This window comes from Hippoglossus hippoglossus, chromosome 17, assembly GCF_009819705.1.
Source record: "Hippoglossus hippoglossus isolate fHipHip1 chromosome 17, fHipHip1.pri, whole genome shotgun sequence".
In the NCBI taxonomy this organism is placed as follows: Eukaryota; Metazoa; Chordata; class Actinopteri; order Pleuronectiformes; family Pleuronectidae; genus Hippoglossus; species Hippoglossus hippoglossus.
In genome coordinates this window covers 2,427,329-2,445,752 of record NC_047167.1, presented here as the reverse complement: position 1 = coordinate 2,445,752, position 18,424 = coordinate 2,427,329, and the positions used below count along the sequence as shown (strand labels likewise).

Sequence of the window (18,424 nt, the reverse complement as noted above, 5' to 3'; positions counted from 1 at the left end):
GATTTAGGTGAAATTGAAACTTTCAATATAAAACAATTGACACAGAGAGAGAGACACACAGAGAGACCCAGAGAGAGAGAGAGACCCAGAGAGAAGGAGAGACAGACTGGCTGGTTTAAGAGAGATAGAGAGAGAGAGACACAGAAAGAGTGAGACACACAGAGAGTGAGATACAAAGAGAGACCCAGAGAGTGAGACACAGAGAGAGAGAAAGACAGAGAGAGAGAGACAGACTGGCTGGTTTAAGAGAGAGAGAGAGAGAGAGAGAGAGAGAGAGAGAGACCCCTCCTGCTATGTGTGTGTATCTGGTTGCCATGGAAACTCAACTGAATGCAACTGTTCTCTCCCCACTGGGAAGAGAGAAATCTAAACTCTGAGTGCAGCACTCAAACAACTATAATTAAAAATCTGAACACATAGATATATTTGAGATTTGTGAGAGTAAAAAAATGGGACAGTGGGAGCGAGTTATGCGAGTTGATGCTCCTTCCAGAAATGTTTTCTCTGAAATAACATTAGACCCAATGGAGAGGGATTGGTTTTTCCTTAAAGGAGCTACACACCTCATGTAATGTGCTCCTAGCATTAGCTTAAGCTCCCGTCAACTTGTCCTTAAACACATTCAAACTCCCCATAAACCAATTAAAACTCACCAGTAAAAAAAAGCATTTTCTGAAATAAATGACTGGGAAAACTTTCCTCATCAATCACCATGGCAACCAGATGCTTTGATATGAATTTGAATCTGAATTTGATTGGCAGTGATGGCATTTTTTTTTTTTTACTTTGTCTTAAATACTATAGTTAAATACCAAGGTTAATCTTCCCACTGTTACAAAAATCACATCGTTTGGTAGAATAAGATGTGAAATGTGAAAATATACTCGTGCTAAAGCTGTTTTTTCCACAAAGCCTCGCTCTGCTTGGCCTAGGCAACCTAACGCTACTTAGCATCACGCTATCACGTATCACTCATTCATTTAAATAGCATCATAAAATGACAAGAATACCACAGGAATCAAAGATAAGCAGCAGAATACAGTCCCTGACAAAAGTCTTGTCGCTTGGGTACAAGTTGACCTTAAGTGCCCCTCAAATATATTTGTAATCAATTTTTTTTTACAAGAAATGGCTAATTTCAATCCCAACAGCTTTTGAAATAATGTTTTGGTGCCAAACGAAACTGCTGAAAAGCATTCTAACGTTCACAGCGTGGTAAAGCCCACTGAGTCAGTTTTTGCAAAGACAAAAGTCTTGTCGCCTTGTCATATGATGCACCCAATCCTAGATTACAGCCTCACCTGTGATCAATAATTGATCAATCAATTAGTGGGTGTGTATAAAAAGAACCCCAGCACACCAGACCTTCACATCAACTGCAACTTGACCTCTGACAACATGCCTAAGATTCACCCTGAGACCAAAGCGTTGATTATCAAGAGGCTGAAGACCAGATCCACTGCTGAGGTGGCTGACACCTTCAATGTGTCTCAGCGTCAAGTACAAAGAATAAGAAAAAGATTTGAAGAGACTGGAGATGTTTTTGACAAGCCCAGGTCCGGCAGACCCTGCAAGACAACTGCTCGGGAGGACCGTTTGTTGGCTCGAAAATCCAAGGCCAGCCCCTTTTCCACTGCAGCAGAGCTCCACCAGGCCTGGTCACCTCAAGTCCCCAGCACTAAACAAAAGGCAATTAAAAAAACGTGGCATTTGCCAAGGCCCATAGCCTGCTAAAAGGATGGACGCTGGAAAAGTGGCAGAAGGTGGATTTCTCAGATGAATCTTCGGTTGAATTACATCACAGCCGCCGCAAATATTGCAGGAGACCTACTGGAGCCCACATGGATCCGAGATTCACCCAGAAAACAGTTAAGTTTGGTGGCGGAAAAATCATGGTCTGGGGTTACATCCAGTATGGGGGTGTGCGAGAGATTTGCAGGGTGGAAGGCAATATCAATAGCCTAAAATATCAAGAAGTATTAGCTACCTCTTACATTCCCAACCATACAAGGGGTCAAATTTTGCAGCAGGATGGTGCTCCATCGCATACTTCCATCTCTACATCAAAGTTCCTCAAGGCGAAGAAGATCAAGGTGCTCCAGGACTGGCCAGCCCAGTCACCAGACATGAACATCATTGAGCATGTCTGGGGTAGAATGAAAGAGGAAGCATGGAAGACGAAACCAAAGAATCTTGATGAACTCTGGGAGGCATGTAAGACTGCTCTCTTTGCTATTCCTGATGACTTCATCAATAAATTGTATGAATCATTGTCGAACCACATGGATGCAACATATTTTTGTATTTGAAGTAAATTATTTGTTCAATTTTCACATTACTCTCTGTAGGCGACAAAACCTTTGTCTTGCCAAAATCTGACCTTTCTGTGTTCATTAAATGATCAATCTTTCTTCAGTGAAGCAAATTTATTTTAGTATATTAAACATAATTTGGGAGGGTTTTAGCTTTCATATGAGCCATTTCTAAAACCAATGGATAAATTAAAAGTCAGGTTATAAGCTGTTGTTTCTACAAAATGGATAAGTGACAAGACTTTTGTCAGGGACTGTACACAAAACAAGCCATCATCAATATTCCCACATTTGTCAAAAAAGCAACAGAAACCAGCACATTATCAACATTTAACAGCAACAGGTAACAGCAGCAACTTCATATTATACAGTGGTTTAATTTCCAACTTAAATTATGAGCCTGAATTGTATCGGTTAGCATGCTGGGTAAATACAGAGAGAGTGAGGCATGACTTACCTCAGTCAAGGTCAGAGTGCAATAGCAACTGTCTTAAACCTTAACAGTATTTAAGGCAATCAACAACCAATCAGAGGTCTCCTATCAAAGTTGTCCAATCAGATTCATCCCGTTGTCACAGCAACAATGGAGTTATTGAGGGAGTGTCCCTGTCAATCAGCTTCCATTTCAAATCTTAGCATCTGGTTGCTATGGTGATGAAAACACCTACTGATGAGGAAGTTTTGCGATCATTCATTTCAGTTAATACTTTTTTTCTTACTAAGATATTTTGATGACTATATTTGATTTACATTTGAAATAATAATGTTATGAATAATAACTAAATATGATATCATGTTATTTAATGCTATTTAATTATATGTTTAAAACTCTTTAAAGCTCACTAACTGAATGCACCTGCTCTCTCCCCACTGGGAAGAGATAAATCTAATATAATAATAATTACACTCTACTACAAATTTTTCGACTAAATTAGAAAGCAAGTAGAGATTATTTGACTTCATAATTAATCTGCAATTAATAATTGAAAATAATGAAAAACATCACATCAATATTTTTCTGAAGCCAAGGTGAATAATAAAAAAGTAAAAAACATCCATGAATGTTAAAGACTAAAACAAAAATGTGTTTGGTGTAAGAATAAATGAAAATTAAAGAAAACACGTGTGTTGGCAACATGTGAGACGTACTCACCCGACTGAGATGCTCATCATGAAGTGTTGCTCTGAAAAAGCCGTGTAACGAGGCCAACTGTCCCTACAGAAACAATGTGAAATAAACAAATATTTCATTTTACATGAGAGCAAACCTACATCACGGGCATCAGTGGCCTCAGAGGGAATCAAACTGCGTCAGGGGACAGTTCCTCTGTGGAACCTTTGCTCAGTGACACGTTATTTATTCCAGTTTCCATAAGAGGACGATGCTTTTCTCTCCGTTCTCTGAAGGAGCCGGACGTAAAACATTTTGCAGAAATAACGTGACGGTGACTCACTCTGAACTTTTCTCCAAGGAGCTTATGGGCGATCTCCTCCTCCTTGTTCGCTGTCCGGCTACAGAAGTGAGAGAAGAGCTTCTGCCAATGTGCTTTGTCTTTATCCTGCACAAACACAAGCAATAATGATCTGAACTTTGTGGCTGGAATGGCAGCGTTCTTTTCAAGCTACTACAACTTTAATCTGGAGCAGGATCCTTGTACACTGGAATTCATTCAGAGGTAACTGTGCCTGAAGTATGATTGTTGTGCTTCATTATTATCGTCCAATTCGTTTTTACTTGGAACTACTAGCAAAAGGATTTGGGTTTGAACTGTACTGAATTGGACTTGTTTTAACAGTTGTATTAGGTTTGCATTACCTTTGACAAGTGTTGTGCAAGTTACTGACAATTACTGATTAGTTTCAGTTACTAGTTGCTCCTCTCAAAAGTAATTGAATTACTTTAGCAAATACTGCATATAAAAGTAATAGTTACTAGGGAAAGTAAGTTTTGTATTACTTTTAAATGTCTGCTTCAATTCTCAATTATTGCATGCATACCTATATTATGTTAGTGTTGCTGTAGCACAGTGTGGAACAAGACAACTGTCAAATAGTATCTAGAATTGTACCTCTTATCACTGTAGTGATATAAATTATTAATACTCCCAACCACCAGAGGGCAGCAACCAGTAGTGTTCCTACTTGTAAGCAACACTTGTATTTCCTTGGTTAGACAGTAGGATTTGGTAGAAGAAGACATACAGAAGGTGCTGGATGTACATGTTAACTGAGCTTTATATTATAAACATTACAATCACTATGATGAAATGCAAGCTCAGATTGCCTGAACTGTCTTGTGCCACCATAGGGTCGGCTGATGTTAGATCATAAACCGTGAAATCCGGTTGTCCATGTAAGACAAAAGTAACAAGCCCATTTAGTAATTCAGTTATTGTAATGCTGTTATTTAATTTGATTTAATTTTCAGTAATTCGTTACATTTCTAGTTATCACCAAAAGTAGTGGTATTACAGTAACGTATAACAAGTTACTCCCAACCCCGCCTTTGACCATCATTCAGTTATTTATGGGTGGGTGTTTTCATCAGGGTATTGAGACTCAGACAAGTTTTTAAGAAATCACTTTGTGGTGAAAACCAGAGTGATAGGAATAGTTGGGATTTTTTGTCTTAAGGGTTGGTCTTACCAACCAGCACTGACGTCGTTGCATGGACATAACCCTGGGCTCTATGCCCAGGGTTCAATTGAAGATCTCATGACTAGCCCAACAACAGTGGCAGAAAACTGGGACAACTACCAAACAACATTTTAAACAACAAACATCCCAAAAATATGTTTTGTAATCAACAACATCATATTTATTAACTGAATATTTAATGATTTTTCCTGCCCATTTTATGGTGCCCTCAGACCACTCCTTACCTTGGAACAATTTTATTTGTTACTGAATGGCAGTATTACTACACACTGGAGCCACTAGGTGGCCTGTGCAGTGGTGTGATATGTAAAAAGGCTCCAGTGCATATCCCGGCTGTGTTTCACGAACAAAATAGTTTTAAAACAATGAATGGTATAAGGGTACTGTGAAGCTAAATATGGTTCTGTTGTGAAAACTAAAAATGTTATGTTGGTGTGTTTTGTTTGATACTATTGTTGAGGAGATTAATGGACTTTGAATGGCTGTGAGTGTAAGTTAAACGTAAAACATGAGGACTGTTCTCTCCCTCAATATGTGAATGTCTTAAAGTATTTACATCTTTTGTTGATGTTGAAGATTTCCAAACACACTGAAAAGGTCATCTTTTATAGGTCTGGGAGGAGATTCCCCAGGACACCATCCACCGACTCATCAGGAGCATGCCCAGACGTTGTCGGGACTGCATACAGGCACACAGAGGCCATACACAGTACTGAGTCACATTATGAGTTGTTGTGATGAAATTACAGCAAGTTGGATCAGCTTGATATCAATTTTTTACTTCGATTTTCGGTATGGTTTTGAATCAAGCCCTCAACGCGTTGTTGATTTTTAGTTTCCATTTCCATTTTTTTCTCAACAAATTATACAATGTACATCAGTAAAGATTTTCAACTTGAATAATTCGTTCATCAAGATCTGATGTGTGATTTAAATGTTCCATTCATTTTTTTGAGCAGTATATTTGAAGGACTTGTGTGAACAAATAAGTACAGATTTTTATTTTAAATCTTACATTTTGGGGTAAATTGTGCTTAAAAAACAAAACAAATCTAATCATCAACCACATCTGCACTGAAAGCTGCTGATGCTCCCCATGAGACCTATAGTTGTCTATCAACTTGTAATATTTTTTTTAAATGTGGTCCAATCTATCTATCTCTCTAGACATGTGGCAAATATTAAATAACTGACTAAAAGGTTTTCTAAGGGAAGACAGAACCCTCTGGGTTGGGCTTGATGGCTAACTTTTTGTCTGTAATGATGAAATAATTAAATTGTTAATATATGCAAGGGGGTAGACCTTTGTGGGTTGACATCAACATTTGATTGACACTGTTATTGTCATCCTCACACAATAACCCAGGGGGGAAGAACGTACTTGTTCAGACTTCTAAATGGACAAATGGACATCCCTCCATACATTTTATTTGTCTCAAAGGCACTTAACATGGTATAAACAGTGACAATAAAAACAATAATAATTAGTGACGTTCTCCATGTTTCATCTACAAACAGGCCAAGTGTTATAGTATGATTAATTAAACACAATCACAAGTATTTTCTATATATTTAGTGTTAAAAGTTTAACATATGTCTGACCTGCAGTTAACATGGGAGGGTAAGTAATCTTTTGAAAAACAATTATATATATATATATATATATATATATATATATATATATATATATATATATATATATATATGAATTAACTATTGATGACTACAGTGAGATGGGGAGCACGACACTTGAGCAGTTATGGGAGTAGCAAGATCTGGTGTATTGGATAATCAGAGGTCAAAAACCAGGCAGACAGTCAGAGAAAGCAAACAAATCCGATAGGGAGCAGGCAAAAAGGGAATCCAGGGTCCAGAAGGCAGGTCAGAGCGGAGATCAGGCAGAGCAGTGAAACAAGGGATAACGCTGGAAAGCTCGGAAAAAACACACTAGACGATCTGGCAAAGAACAGAGGAAATGGGCCGGTATATATACTGGGTGACTGATGACTGATGGAAAGCAGGTGAGTCTGGGGGTGGGGCAGGTAATGGGATCCGTGGGAAGGGGTGATGCAGAGCAGGGGGGAGTGGCTGAATTCTGTACGACATGAGAATTAAGATAACAGAAAATGAAAATGCTGGGTCTGACGGGACAGGGCATCAGGCTTGACATTCTTCGATCCTGGCTGGTAAGAGAGGGAAAAGTCAAAACGATTGAAGAATAATGCCCACCTGGCTTGACGGGAACTCAGCCGTTTGGCTGACCCGATGTACTCCAGGTTCTTGTGGTCGGTCCAAACCACAAACGACTGCTCCGCCCCCTCTAACCAGTGCCTCCACTCCTCGAGGGCCATCTTGACAGCCAACAACTCTCGATTCCCAATATCATAATGTTGTTCGGCTGGTGACAATTTGTGGGAGAAAAAAGCACACAGGTGCATCTTCTGGTCCTCAGTTGACCGCTGGGAGAGGACTGCTCCCACCCCGGAGTCCAATGTGTCCACCTCCACAATAAACTGGTGCTCTGGGTCTGGAAAGACAAGGATGGGAGCAGACGAGAACCGTGACTTCAACTCACCGAATGCTCTTTCTGCAGCAGAGGACCACTGGAAGGTGAGTTTCTGGGAGGTGAGAGCCGTTAGAGGAGCTGCCACAGAGCCACAATTGCGGATGAAACGACGGTAGAAATTGGCAAACCCCAAGAACTGCTGAAGCCTCTTCCGAGTGGTGGGGTTAGGCCAGGGTTTATTGGATGATCAGAGGTCAAAAACCAGGCAGACAGTCAGAGGTAGCAAACAAATCCGATAGGGAGCAGGCAAAAAGGGAATCCAGGGTCCTGAAGGCAGGTCAGAGCGGAGATCAGGCAGAGCAGTGAAACAAGGGATAACGCTGGAAAGCTCGGAAAAAACACACTAGACCAGAGGTCTTCAACAGGGGGTCCGCAGAGGTACTGCAGGGGGGTTGCGACATTTTTGGTTGATTAGACAATTTTTTATATTTTTTTTAAATTTTTTTTTCCAACCAATTTAATTTAAATGTCTTTAAATACACATTAACATGAATCCAACATATTGTAGCGAATGGATAAATGCAGGCAGAAGACGTTATCTTTCAGTCAGCAATGCACACATTCAGCGACACACAGGAGCTCTCTCAAGCTGGGCACCGGTTCACTCACAGCACGAGACTAGCCTAGACCTGTCCCTCCAAGCCTCCTGTACACAAACAGGAGGACCCGCCCCTCGCTGCTGTGCCAATCACGAGGCCGCATGTTACACGCTGGCTCTGTCAGGTTCCCCGTGATGAGCCAAGAACCTATTCAGTCCCCAGCTGACTAAGATCCCACCCTCTCCTGACACACCTGAGAAACCAGGAAACATCTGTTCCTCCCGGAAGAGACGCAGGCTGAAAACCAGACGATCACATTCACCTTCCAAACCAAACTAAACCAAACGTCCTGAGTGAGTCCAGCTACAGGAGAGAAGAGTCAAACTACAACCTGCCGACGCTCCACACACTGACCGTGAGTTTAACAAACACCTCGACTCAGAGAGGAAGTAAACCTCAGTGAAGTTCGTGGAGCTGTGGCTGACTGACTGTCTGTTTTCAGCTTCACCTGGAGACTCAATGGCTTCCAGATTAGAAGAGGATCTCAGCTGTCCAGTCTGCCATGATGTCTTCAGAGATCCTGTTCTTCTGTCATGTAGCCACAGCTTCTGTAAAGACTGTGTGAAGAGCTGGTGGAAAGACAAAGAAGTAAAAGAGTGTCCACTTTGTCACAGAAGATCTTCAAGGTCAGAACCACCTGTTAACTTGGCGTTAAAGAACCTGTGTGAGACCTTCTTACAGGAGAGAGATCAGAGCTCTTCACATGCTCTCTGCAGTCTGCACTCAGAGAAACTCAGACCCTTCTGTCTGGACCATCAGCAGCCAGTGTGTCTCGTCTGCAGAGATTCAGAAAAACAAACCGAGCACAGATTCAGACCTATCGATGAAGCTGCACAACAACACAAGGAGCAGCTTCAGGAAACTCTGGAGCCCTTGAAGAAGAAGTTACAGTGTTTTGAACGTGTTAAAGTAGAGTTTGAACAAACAGCAGAACACATTAAGGTCCAGGCCGGACTCACGGAGACGCAGGTCAAGGAGCAGTTTAAAAAGCTTCACCAGTTTCTGGAGGAGGAAGAGGAGGCCAGGATGGCTGCACTGAGGGAGGAAGAGGAGCAGAAGAGTCAGATGATGAAGGAGAAGATTGAGGCTCTGAGCAGAGACATAACGGCTCTTTCAGACACAATCAGAACGACAGAGGACGAGCTGAGAGCTGAAGACGTCTCGTTCCTGCTCAACTACAAGGCTGCAGTGGAACGAGTCCAGCAGCACCCCCTGCTGGATGATCCACAGCTGGCCTCAGGAGCTCTGATAGACGAGGCCAAACATCTGGGCAACCTGAGCTTCAACATCTGGAACAAGATGAAGGACGTGGTCTCCTACAGTCCTGTGGTTATGGACCCAAACTCTGCTTATCCAGAACTCGTCTTGTCTGAAGATCTGACCTGTTTGAGACAAGGAGAGAGACAGAAGCTTCCTGACAATCCAGAGAGGTTTGATCATTACCACTCAGTCCTGGGATCTGAGGGTTTTAACTCAGGGACTCACAGCTGGGACGTCCTGGTTGGAGACAGTACACGCTGGGCACTGGGTGTGTCAGCAGAGTCTGTCCAGAGGAAGGGAAGCAAACTGTCTGGAACATGGAGAATAAGGTTTTACAAAGGCAAATACACAGCAGTGTCACCATCAGCATCATCTGATCTCTCTGTTCAGAAGAACCAGAGGATCAGAGTGAAACTGGACTGGAACAGAGGAGAACTATCGTTCTCTGATCTTGATACTAACAAACACATTCACACCTTCACACACACTTTCACTCAGAAGATGTTTCCATTATTTAGCATTAAAGATCACTTGAAGCTGTTACCTGTGAATGTCTCTGTGACGCTGGATCAGAGCAGTAAGAGATAAAGATTTTATTCATCATGTTTATTTCTTCAAGAGAAATCTGCTGAATTTAAACGTTAAACTCGTTATTCTAAAGCTTTGTTTTTCCACATGTACAAATATTTCATTATTTTCTGATCTTTATCTTTGGTTTGTTTTTTAATTTCATGGAAAATGTTTTCTATCATTTAGAGTTTGTGTGGATCCATGAAGTCGAGCAAACTGATGAAGATCCACATAAAAACACATTCATCAATAACAGCTGATCATTGTTCACATTCAACAAACTTTATTAAAACTCACACATGAGACATGATTCATGTTTAATCACATAAAGTCTGTTCACATATGAAATAATCCAACATATATGAACATTTGTCTGTTTGATGTGATGAAGCCAAAATGATTAAAGCCAAAACAACAGCAGCCTAGTGATGTGATTTTAATATTGTGATTTTAATAATAAAAACTATGAAACAGAAACAGAGTTTTGACCTTTTTTAAGTTGAAATGTAAATATAACACAAGGATTTCCCTCTTCACACCTGCAGCGGTTTCCAGCTGTTTGTCAGATTGAAGTCCACTCAAAAAAGTTGAGCAGTTTGATTCTATTACCTCTGGTCATTCCATCATAATGATTACAGCTCCACTTATTTATTTGTTTCAAAATGGTTCCAACAAATCTTTGTATCATTTGTAAACAAGAGAACAACTTAAAATAAACATTGTTACACAAACGATGCTGTGAAATCTTCAGATTTACAGAACAGATGTTTGCCTAATGTTGTGATTTTTACATTTATCATCAGCAAACAGTTCAATTAAATATGAAAACTAACTGATGACAAGGTTATTCATTATTATTATTGTATTGTTGTCATAATTAATATATAGATTAGACCAAATGTAAAAAAGTAAAGAAACATTGTTTGTCTTCTGTTGCTGTGCTGTGTTGCTATGAATAGTGGCACACTAAATGAATCACACTGATTTGTTTCACTCCAACACTGTGTTAATTGATCAGGGCCATGAATCCTGTATCTATATTCAGAAAGACAGAGGTAGATGTTACTGTACTAGTTATATTTATTCACAAAATGTAACATATTTACAACATTCACATCATTAAAATATTTATAATATTGTACAAATGGGGAACGGGGAAGGGGTTTGTTTTGAGGAGTAGGAAAAGGGTGAGGGAGGCGGGGGCAAGGAGGGAAGGAGTGGGTGAGGTAAGAATGGGTGAAGGGAAACGTCTAATCATCCCTCTCTTCTTTGAGCACTGATTCGCCTTTTTCTCCTTCTCCACCTCTTCTCTCTGCTCCAGCTCATCTCGGCCTCCACCTTTCTGCAGCTCAGTCCCATAGTTGGAGTCGTCTCCTCCTGCTTCACCTCCAGCCCCGACTCTTCCTATGCTCCTTTTCTTTTGTAGTGCGCAAGCCCGGGCAGCCGATTTAGGGAGTTCTCCTTTTTTTGGTTTCGCATGTGATGAGCTGGTTCTCGTTAATGAGCTTAACCATTGGCCTCCTCTGTCCGACCTCCAGCAGGTTGACCGGCCCCTTCAGAGCCTGGTTTTCCTTGTCGACCTCCACCTCTCTGCTCCAGCTTGTCTCAGGCTGAGATGACTCCTGGTGCAGACTTGCCTCTACACTCTTGGACTTGGCCTGACACTCAGTGAGCTCGGCCATGCAGTCAATGTAGGCCCTCAAGCAAGCACGCCGTTTTGTGGTCTCTTTCTTTATGAGACCATCTTTGTCTTTTAGCTGGTGTTCCAGCTGCTCCACCTGCTTCTTCAGAGCCTGGATCTCCTTCTCCACCTCCACCTCTCTGCTCCAGCTTGTCTCAGGCTGAGGTGGCTCCTGGTGCAGACTTGCCTCCATACTCCTAGCCTTGGCCTGACACTCAGTGAGCTCGGCCATGCAGTCAATGTAGGCCCTGAGTCGAGCACGCCGTTTCTTGGTCTCCTTCTTTATGAGACCATCTTTGTCTTTTAGCTGGTGTTCCAGACGCTCCACCTGCTCCTTTAGAGACAAGTTTCCATTTTTAAGAGCCATAATCTCCCTGTTGGCTCGGAGGAGTTCGGCTCTGAGGCTCAACACAATGTCTGGTTGCCGCATGTTTTACAACAGAGAGCAGATCTATTTGTTGATGAAGCTCTTGGAACAGTTGATGCTCTATTTTCTCTTATCAGCTCAGTAGTTTGTTGTCTTTATGTTGGTTTGTGGTCGTCGAGGATCGTTCTCACAAGAAGTTTCCGTTCTCGTCTGGATCTTGACGTTTGTCTGCAGGTGACAGGATGAAATAGTGTGTAAGATTTAGGTGAAATTGAAACTTTCAATATAAAACAATTGACACAGAGAGAGACACACAGAGAGACCCAGAGAGAGAGAGACACGCAGAGAGACCCAGAGAGAGAGAGACACGCAGAGAGACCCAGAGAGAGAGAGAGACACGCAGAGAGACCAAGAGAGAGAGACACGCAGAGAGACCCAGAGAGAGAGAGACACGCAGAGAGAAGGAGAGAGAGGGAGAGACACAGACTGGCTGGTTTAAGAGAGAGAGAGAGAGAGAGACACACAGAAAGAGTGAGACACACAGAGAGACCCAGAGAGTGAGAGAGACTGGCTGGTTTAAGAAAGAGAGAGAGAGAGACACACACAGAGAGACCCAGAGAGAGAGACACAAAGAGAGACCCAGAGAGAGAGAGACAGACTGGCTGGTTTAAGAGAGAGAGAGAGAGAGAGAGAGAGAGAGAGAGAGAGAGAGAGACTGGCTGGTTTAAGAAAGAGAGAGAGAGAGACACACACAGAGAGACCCAGAGAGAGAGACACAGAGAGAGAGAAAGACAGAGAGAGAGAGACAGACTGGCTGGTTTAAGAGAGAGAGAGAGAGAGAGAGAGAGAGAGAGAGACCCCTCCTGTGTGTATCTGGTTGCCATGGAAACTCAACTGAATGCAACTGTTCTCTCCCCACTGGGAAGAGAGAAATCTAAACTCTGAGTGCAGCACTCAAACAACTATAATTAAAAATCCGAACACATAGATATATTTGAGATTTGTGAGAGTAAAAAAATGGGACAGTGGGAGCGAGTTATGCGAGTTGATGCTCCTTCCAGAAATGTTTTCTCTGAAATAACATTAGACCCAATGGAGAGGGATTGTTTTTTCCTTAAAGGAGCTACACACCTCATGTAATGTGCTCCTAGCATTAGCTTAAGCTCCCGTCAACTTGTCCTTAAACACATTCAAACTCCCCATAAACCAATTAAAACTCACCAGTAAAAAAAAGCATTTTCTGAAATAAATGACTTTAAACTTTCCTCATCAATCACCATGGCAACCAGATGCTTTGATATGAATTTGAATCTGAATTTGATTGGCAGTGATGGCAGTATTTTTTTTTGACTTTGTCTTAAATACTATAGTTAAATACCAAGGTTAATCTTCCCACTGTTACAAAAATCACATCGTTTGGTAGAATAAGATGTGAAATGTGAAAATATCCTCGTGTTAAAGGTGTGTTTTCCACAAAGCCTCGCTCTGCTTGGCCTAGGCAACCTAACGCTACTTAGCATCACGCTATCACGTATCACTCATTCATTTAAATAGCATTATAAAATGACAAGAATACCACAGGAATCAAAGATAAGCAGCAGAATACACAAAACAAGCCATCATCAATATTCCCACATTTGTCAAAAAAGCAACAGAAACCAGCACATTATCAACATTTAACAGCAACAGGTAACAGCAGCAACTTCATATTATACAGTGGTTTCATTTCCAACTTAAATTATGAGCCTGAATTGTATCGGTTAGCATGCTGGGTAAATACAGAGAGAGTGAGACATGACTTACCTCAGTCAAGGTCAGAGTGCAATAGCAACTGTCTTAAACTTTAACAGTATTTAAGGCAATCAACAGCCAATCAGAGGTCTCCTATCAAAGTTGTCCAATCAGATTCATCCTGTTGTCACAGCAACAATGGAGTTATTGAGGGAGTGTCCCTATCATTCAAAATCAGCTTCCATTTCAAATCTTAGCATCTGGTTGCTATGGTGATGAAACCACCTACTGATGAGGAAGTTTTGCGATCATTTATTTCAGTTAATACTTTTTTTCTTACTAAGATATTTTGATGACTATATTTGATTTACATTTGAAATAATAATGTTATGAATAATAACTAAATATGATATCATGTTATTTAATGCTATTTAATTATATGTTTAAAACTCTTTAAAGCTCACTAACTGAATGCACCTGCTCTCTCCCCACTGGGAAGAGATAAATCTAATATAATAATAATTACACTCTACTACAAATTTTTCGACTAAATTAGAAAGCAAGTAGAGATTATTTTACTTCATAATTAATCTGCAATTAATAATTGAAAATAATGAAAAACATCACAACAATATTTTTCTGAAGCCAAGGTGAATAATAAAAAAGTAAAAAACATCCACGAATGTTAAAGACTAAAACAAAAATGTGTTTGGTGTAAGAATAAATGAAAATTAAAGAAAACACGTGTGTTGGCAACATGTGAGACGTACTCACCCGACTGAGATGCTCATCATGAAGTGGCCTCAGAGGGAATCAAACTGCGTCAGGGGACAGTTCCTCTGTGGAACCTTTGCTCAGTGACACGTTATTTATTCCAGTTTCCATAAGAGGACGATGCTTTTCTCTCCGTTCTCTGAAGAAGCCGGACGTAAAACATTTTGCAGAAATAACGTGACGGTGACTCACTCTGAACTTTTCTCCCAGGAGCTTATGGGCGATCTCCTCCTCCTCGTTCGCTGTCCGGCTACAGAACTGAGAGAAGAGCTTCTGCCAATGTGCTTTGTCTTTATCCTGCACAAACACAAGCAATAATGATCTGATGAAAGCCCTGGGACAAGTTCGTCAAAGTAAAAATGTGAAAAATGCCCACTAAATGCAAAATGGCGGGCTTCCTGTTGCTTTTTTCAAAGTGCACCTCTAGACTTTTTTGTTTGTCTGGTCATGATACACCTGTGTATCGATTTTTGTGAAGATCGGTCAATGTGAACGTGTTCCAGGGGGCGCGGGGGGCGCTGTTGAGCCATTTAAAATTACTCCAGAATACGTACATTTTCACCACTTTCTAATTTTCTGCAAACTTTGGTAACTATTTGAGCATGTTAAAGCCCTCAAAAAGCCAATTCATTTGCCTGAAATTTTTTTTAAAACAAAATAATCCTTACAATTTCAATAGGGCCTCCCACTTTTCGGTGCTCGGGCCCAATTCTACTTCTCAGTGATTAGAGTACTGTAAGTGAAGTACACAGAGAAAGTGCAAATATACAATAAATTCACCAAACACTACAAAAGACCAATGCTGCAGACTGATGAAATTATAATTTATTTCTCTCTATATTCCCAAATCAGTCAACATGTCGACATGGAGAATCACAACAAAACATGTCCCAGTTTTCATGCTACTACAGTAGTGTGCATAACACTATAAGCTCAGGTTACAATGACAGATTTCACTGTATATCTGCTAAGATTTGACTGAACTCTTAGTCCAGCCTCCCTCAGCGTCAATCTGTGGTTCACGACATGGTCAACTAGTGTTGCGCGAATTTCATTTGATAAATTTGGTCCTCTTCTTCTTTGAACACGTTCTCCTCCTGCTTCATGTCTTCCTCTTCCTCGGCTTCCTGTAGAGCTGTAGCGTTGAAGGCAGCCACTTCAGTGTCAAACACAGCTACAGCAGCACCGGTCTCTTGCAGTACTACTGAGGAGTTGAGCACAGCATCTGCAGCTTTGAACAATAATTCAGAAAGGTGGAACACAGCTGCAGCACTGTTCGTATACAGTGATGCTGCAACGTCTAATACAGCTGCTGCAGGTCCAATCTGATCCTGTTCTTCTTCATCGTTGAACACAGCTGCGACAACGGGTAACCATGCCTGAGCACTGTTCGCATCCACTGCTACTGTTACATCCAAGACAGCTACTGCAGTTTTAAACACAGTTCCAGCAGGACTGGTTTCATGCAGTGCTGCTGCAGCGTTGTTTATATCAATTGCAGCATTGTACCAAGTTTCATCAATATTGCACACAGCTGTAGCACTGGTTGACTCCAGTGCTGCTGAGACGTTGTGCAAAGCATATGCAGCAATGTACAAATGTAGAGCCAAGTTGAGCACAGCTGAGGCACTTGTCTCATCTTGTAGAGCTGTAGTGTTAAAAGCAGCCGCTGCAGTGTCAAACAGAGCTACAGTCGAACCGGTCTGGTGCAGTGCTACTGAGGAGTTGAACACAGCATCTGCAGCTTTGAACAAGATTTTAGAAAGGTGGAGCACAGCTGCAGCAGTGGTTTCTGCCGGTGGTGCTGCAACGTCTGACAAAATAGAAGAGGGGCAGGTCCTTTCCAGTTCTGACATAGCATGGTGCACAGTGTGTGCAGCGTTATACAAAGCTGAAGCAACTTGGGACACAGCTGCAGTACTGGTCATATCCAATGATGCTGCAACGTCTAATACAGCTGCTGCAGGTCCAATGACATCCTGTTCTTCTTCATTGTTGAAACCAGCTACAGCACTGGTCTCGTCTGGTGATGCTGCGACGTCTGACAAAATAGAAGAGGGGCAGGTCCTTTCCAGTTCTGCCATAGCATTGTGCACAGCGTCAGCAGCGTTATATAAAGCTGAAGCAACCTGGGACACAGCTATAGTACTTGTCATATCCAATGATGCTGCAACGTCTGACACAATAGAAGAGGGGCAGGTCCTTTCCAGTTCTGCCGTAGCATTGTGCACAACGTCAGCAGCGTTGTACAAGGCTTTAGCAACTTGGTACCCAGCTATATTATTGGTCATGTCCAATAATGCTGCAATGTCTAATACAGCTGCTGCAGGTCCAATCTCATCCTGTTCTTCTTCATCGTTGAACACAGCTGCAGCACTATACAAATCTAGAGCCACATTGAACAATAAAAATACAACACTGGTCTCATCGTGTAGAGCTGTAGCGTTGAAGGCAGCCACTTCAGTGTCAAACACAGCTACAGCAGCACCGGTCTCTTGCAGTACTACTGAGGAGTTGAGCACAGCATCTGCAGCTTTGAACAATAATTCAGAAAGGTGGAACACAGCTGCAGCACTGTTCGTATACAGTGATGCTGCAACGTCTAATACAGCTGCTGCAGGTCCAATCTTATCCTGTTCTTCTTCATCGTTGAACACAGCTGCGACAACGGGTAACCATGCCTGAGCACTGTTCGCATCCACTGCTACTGTTACATCCAAGACAGCTACTGCAGTTTTAAACACAGTTCCAGCAGGACTGGTTTCATGCAGTGCTGCTGCAGCGTTGTTTATATCAATTGCAGCATTGTACCAAGTTTCATCAATATTGCACACAGCTGTAGCACTGGTTGACTCCAGTGCTGCTGAGACGTTGTGCAAAGCATATGCAGCAATGTACAAATGTAGAGCCAAGTTGAGCACAGCTGAGGCACTTGTCTCATCTTGTAGAGCTGTAGTGTTAAAAGCAGCCGCTGCAGTGTCAAACAGAGCTACAGTCGAACCGGTCTGGTGCAGTGCTACTGAGGAGTTGAACACAGCATCTGCAGCTTTGAACAAGATTTTAGAAAGGTGGAGCACAGCTGCAGCAGTGGTTTCTGCCGGTGGTGCTGCAACGTCTGACAAAATAGAAGAGGGGCAGGTCCTTTCCAGTTCTGACATAGCATGTTGCACAGTGTGTGCAGCGTCATACAAAGCTGAAGCAACTTGGGACACAGCTGCAGTACTGGTCATATCCAATGATGCTGCAACGTCTAATAAAGCTGCTGCAGGTCCAGTGTCATCCTGTTCTTCTTCATTGTTGAAACCAGCTGCAGCACTGGTCTCGTCTGGTGATGCTGCAACGTCTGACAAAATAGAAGAGGGGCAGGTCCTTTCCAGTTCTGCCATAGCATTGTGCACAGCGTCAGCAGCGTTATATAAAGCTGAAGCAACCTGGGACACAGCTATAGTACTTGTCATATCCAATGATGCTGCAACGTCTGACACAATAGAAGAGGGGCAGGTCCTTTCCAGTTCTGCTGTAGCATTGTGCACAACGTCAGCAGCGTTGTACAAGGCTTTAGCAACTTGGAACCCAGCTATATTATTGGTCATATCCAATAATGCTGCAATGTCTAATACAGCTGCTGCAGGTCCAATCTCATCCTGTTCTTCTTCATCGTTGAACACAGCTGCAGCACTATACAAATCTAGAGCCACATTGAACAATAAAAATACAACACTGGTCTCATCCTGTAGAGCTGTAGCGTTGAAGGCAGCCACTTCAGTGTCAAACACAGCTACAGCAGCACCGGTCTCTTGCAGTACTACTGAGGAGTTGAGCACAGCATCTGCAGCTTTGAACAATAATTCAGAAAGGTGGAACACAGCTGCAGCACTGTTCGTATCCAGTGATGCTGCAACGTCT

The 18,424-nt window shown here is 42.0% G+C and overlaps 1 protein-coding gene across 1 annotated transcript; it reads left to right on the top strand.

Annotated features, from left to right (window-relative positions):
- Window positions 1-8,594: 8,594 nt before the first annotated feature.
- Window positions 8,595-9,983, top strand: LOC117778170 (E3 ubiquitin-protein ligase TRIM39-like). Its single transcript, XM_034613515.1, has one exon. The coding sequence runs from the start codon at window positions 8,595-8,597 to the stop codon at window positions 9,981-9,983; it is 1,389 nt and encodes a 462-aa protein (XP_034469406.1).
- Window positions 9,984-18,424: the final 8,441 nt, after the last annotated feature.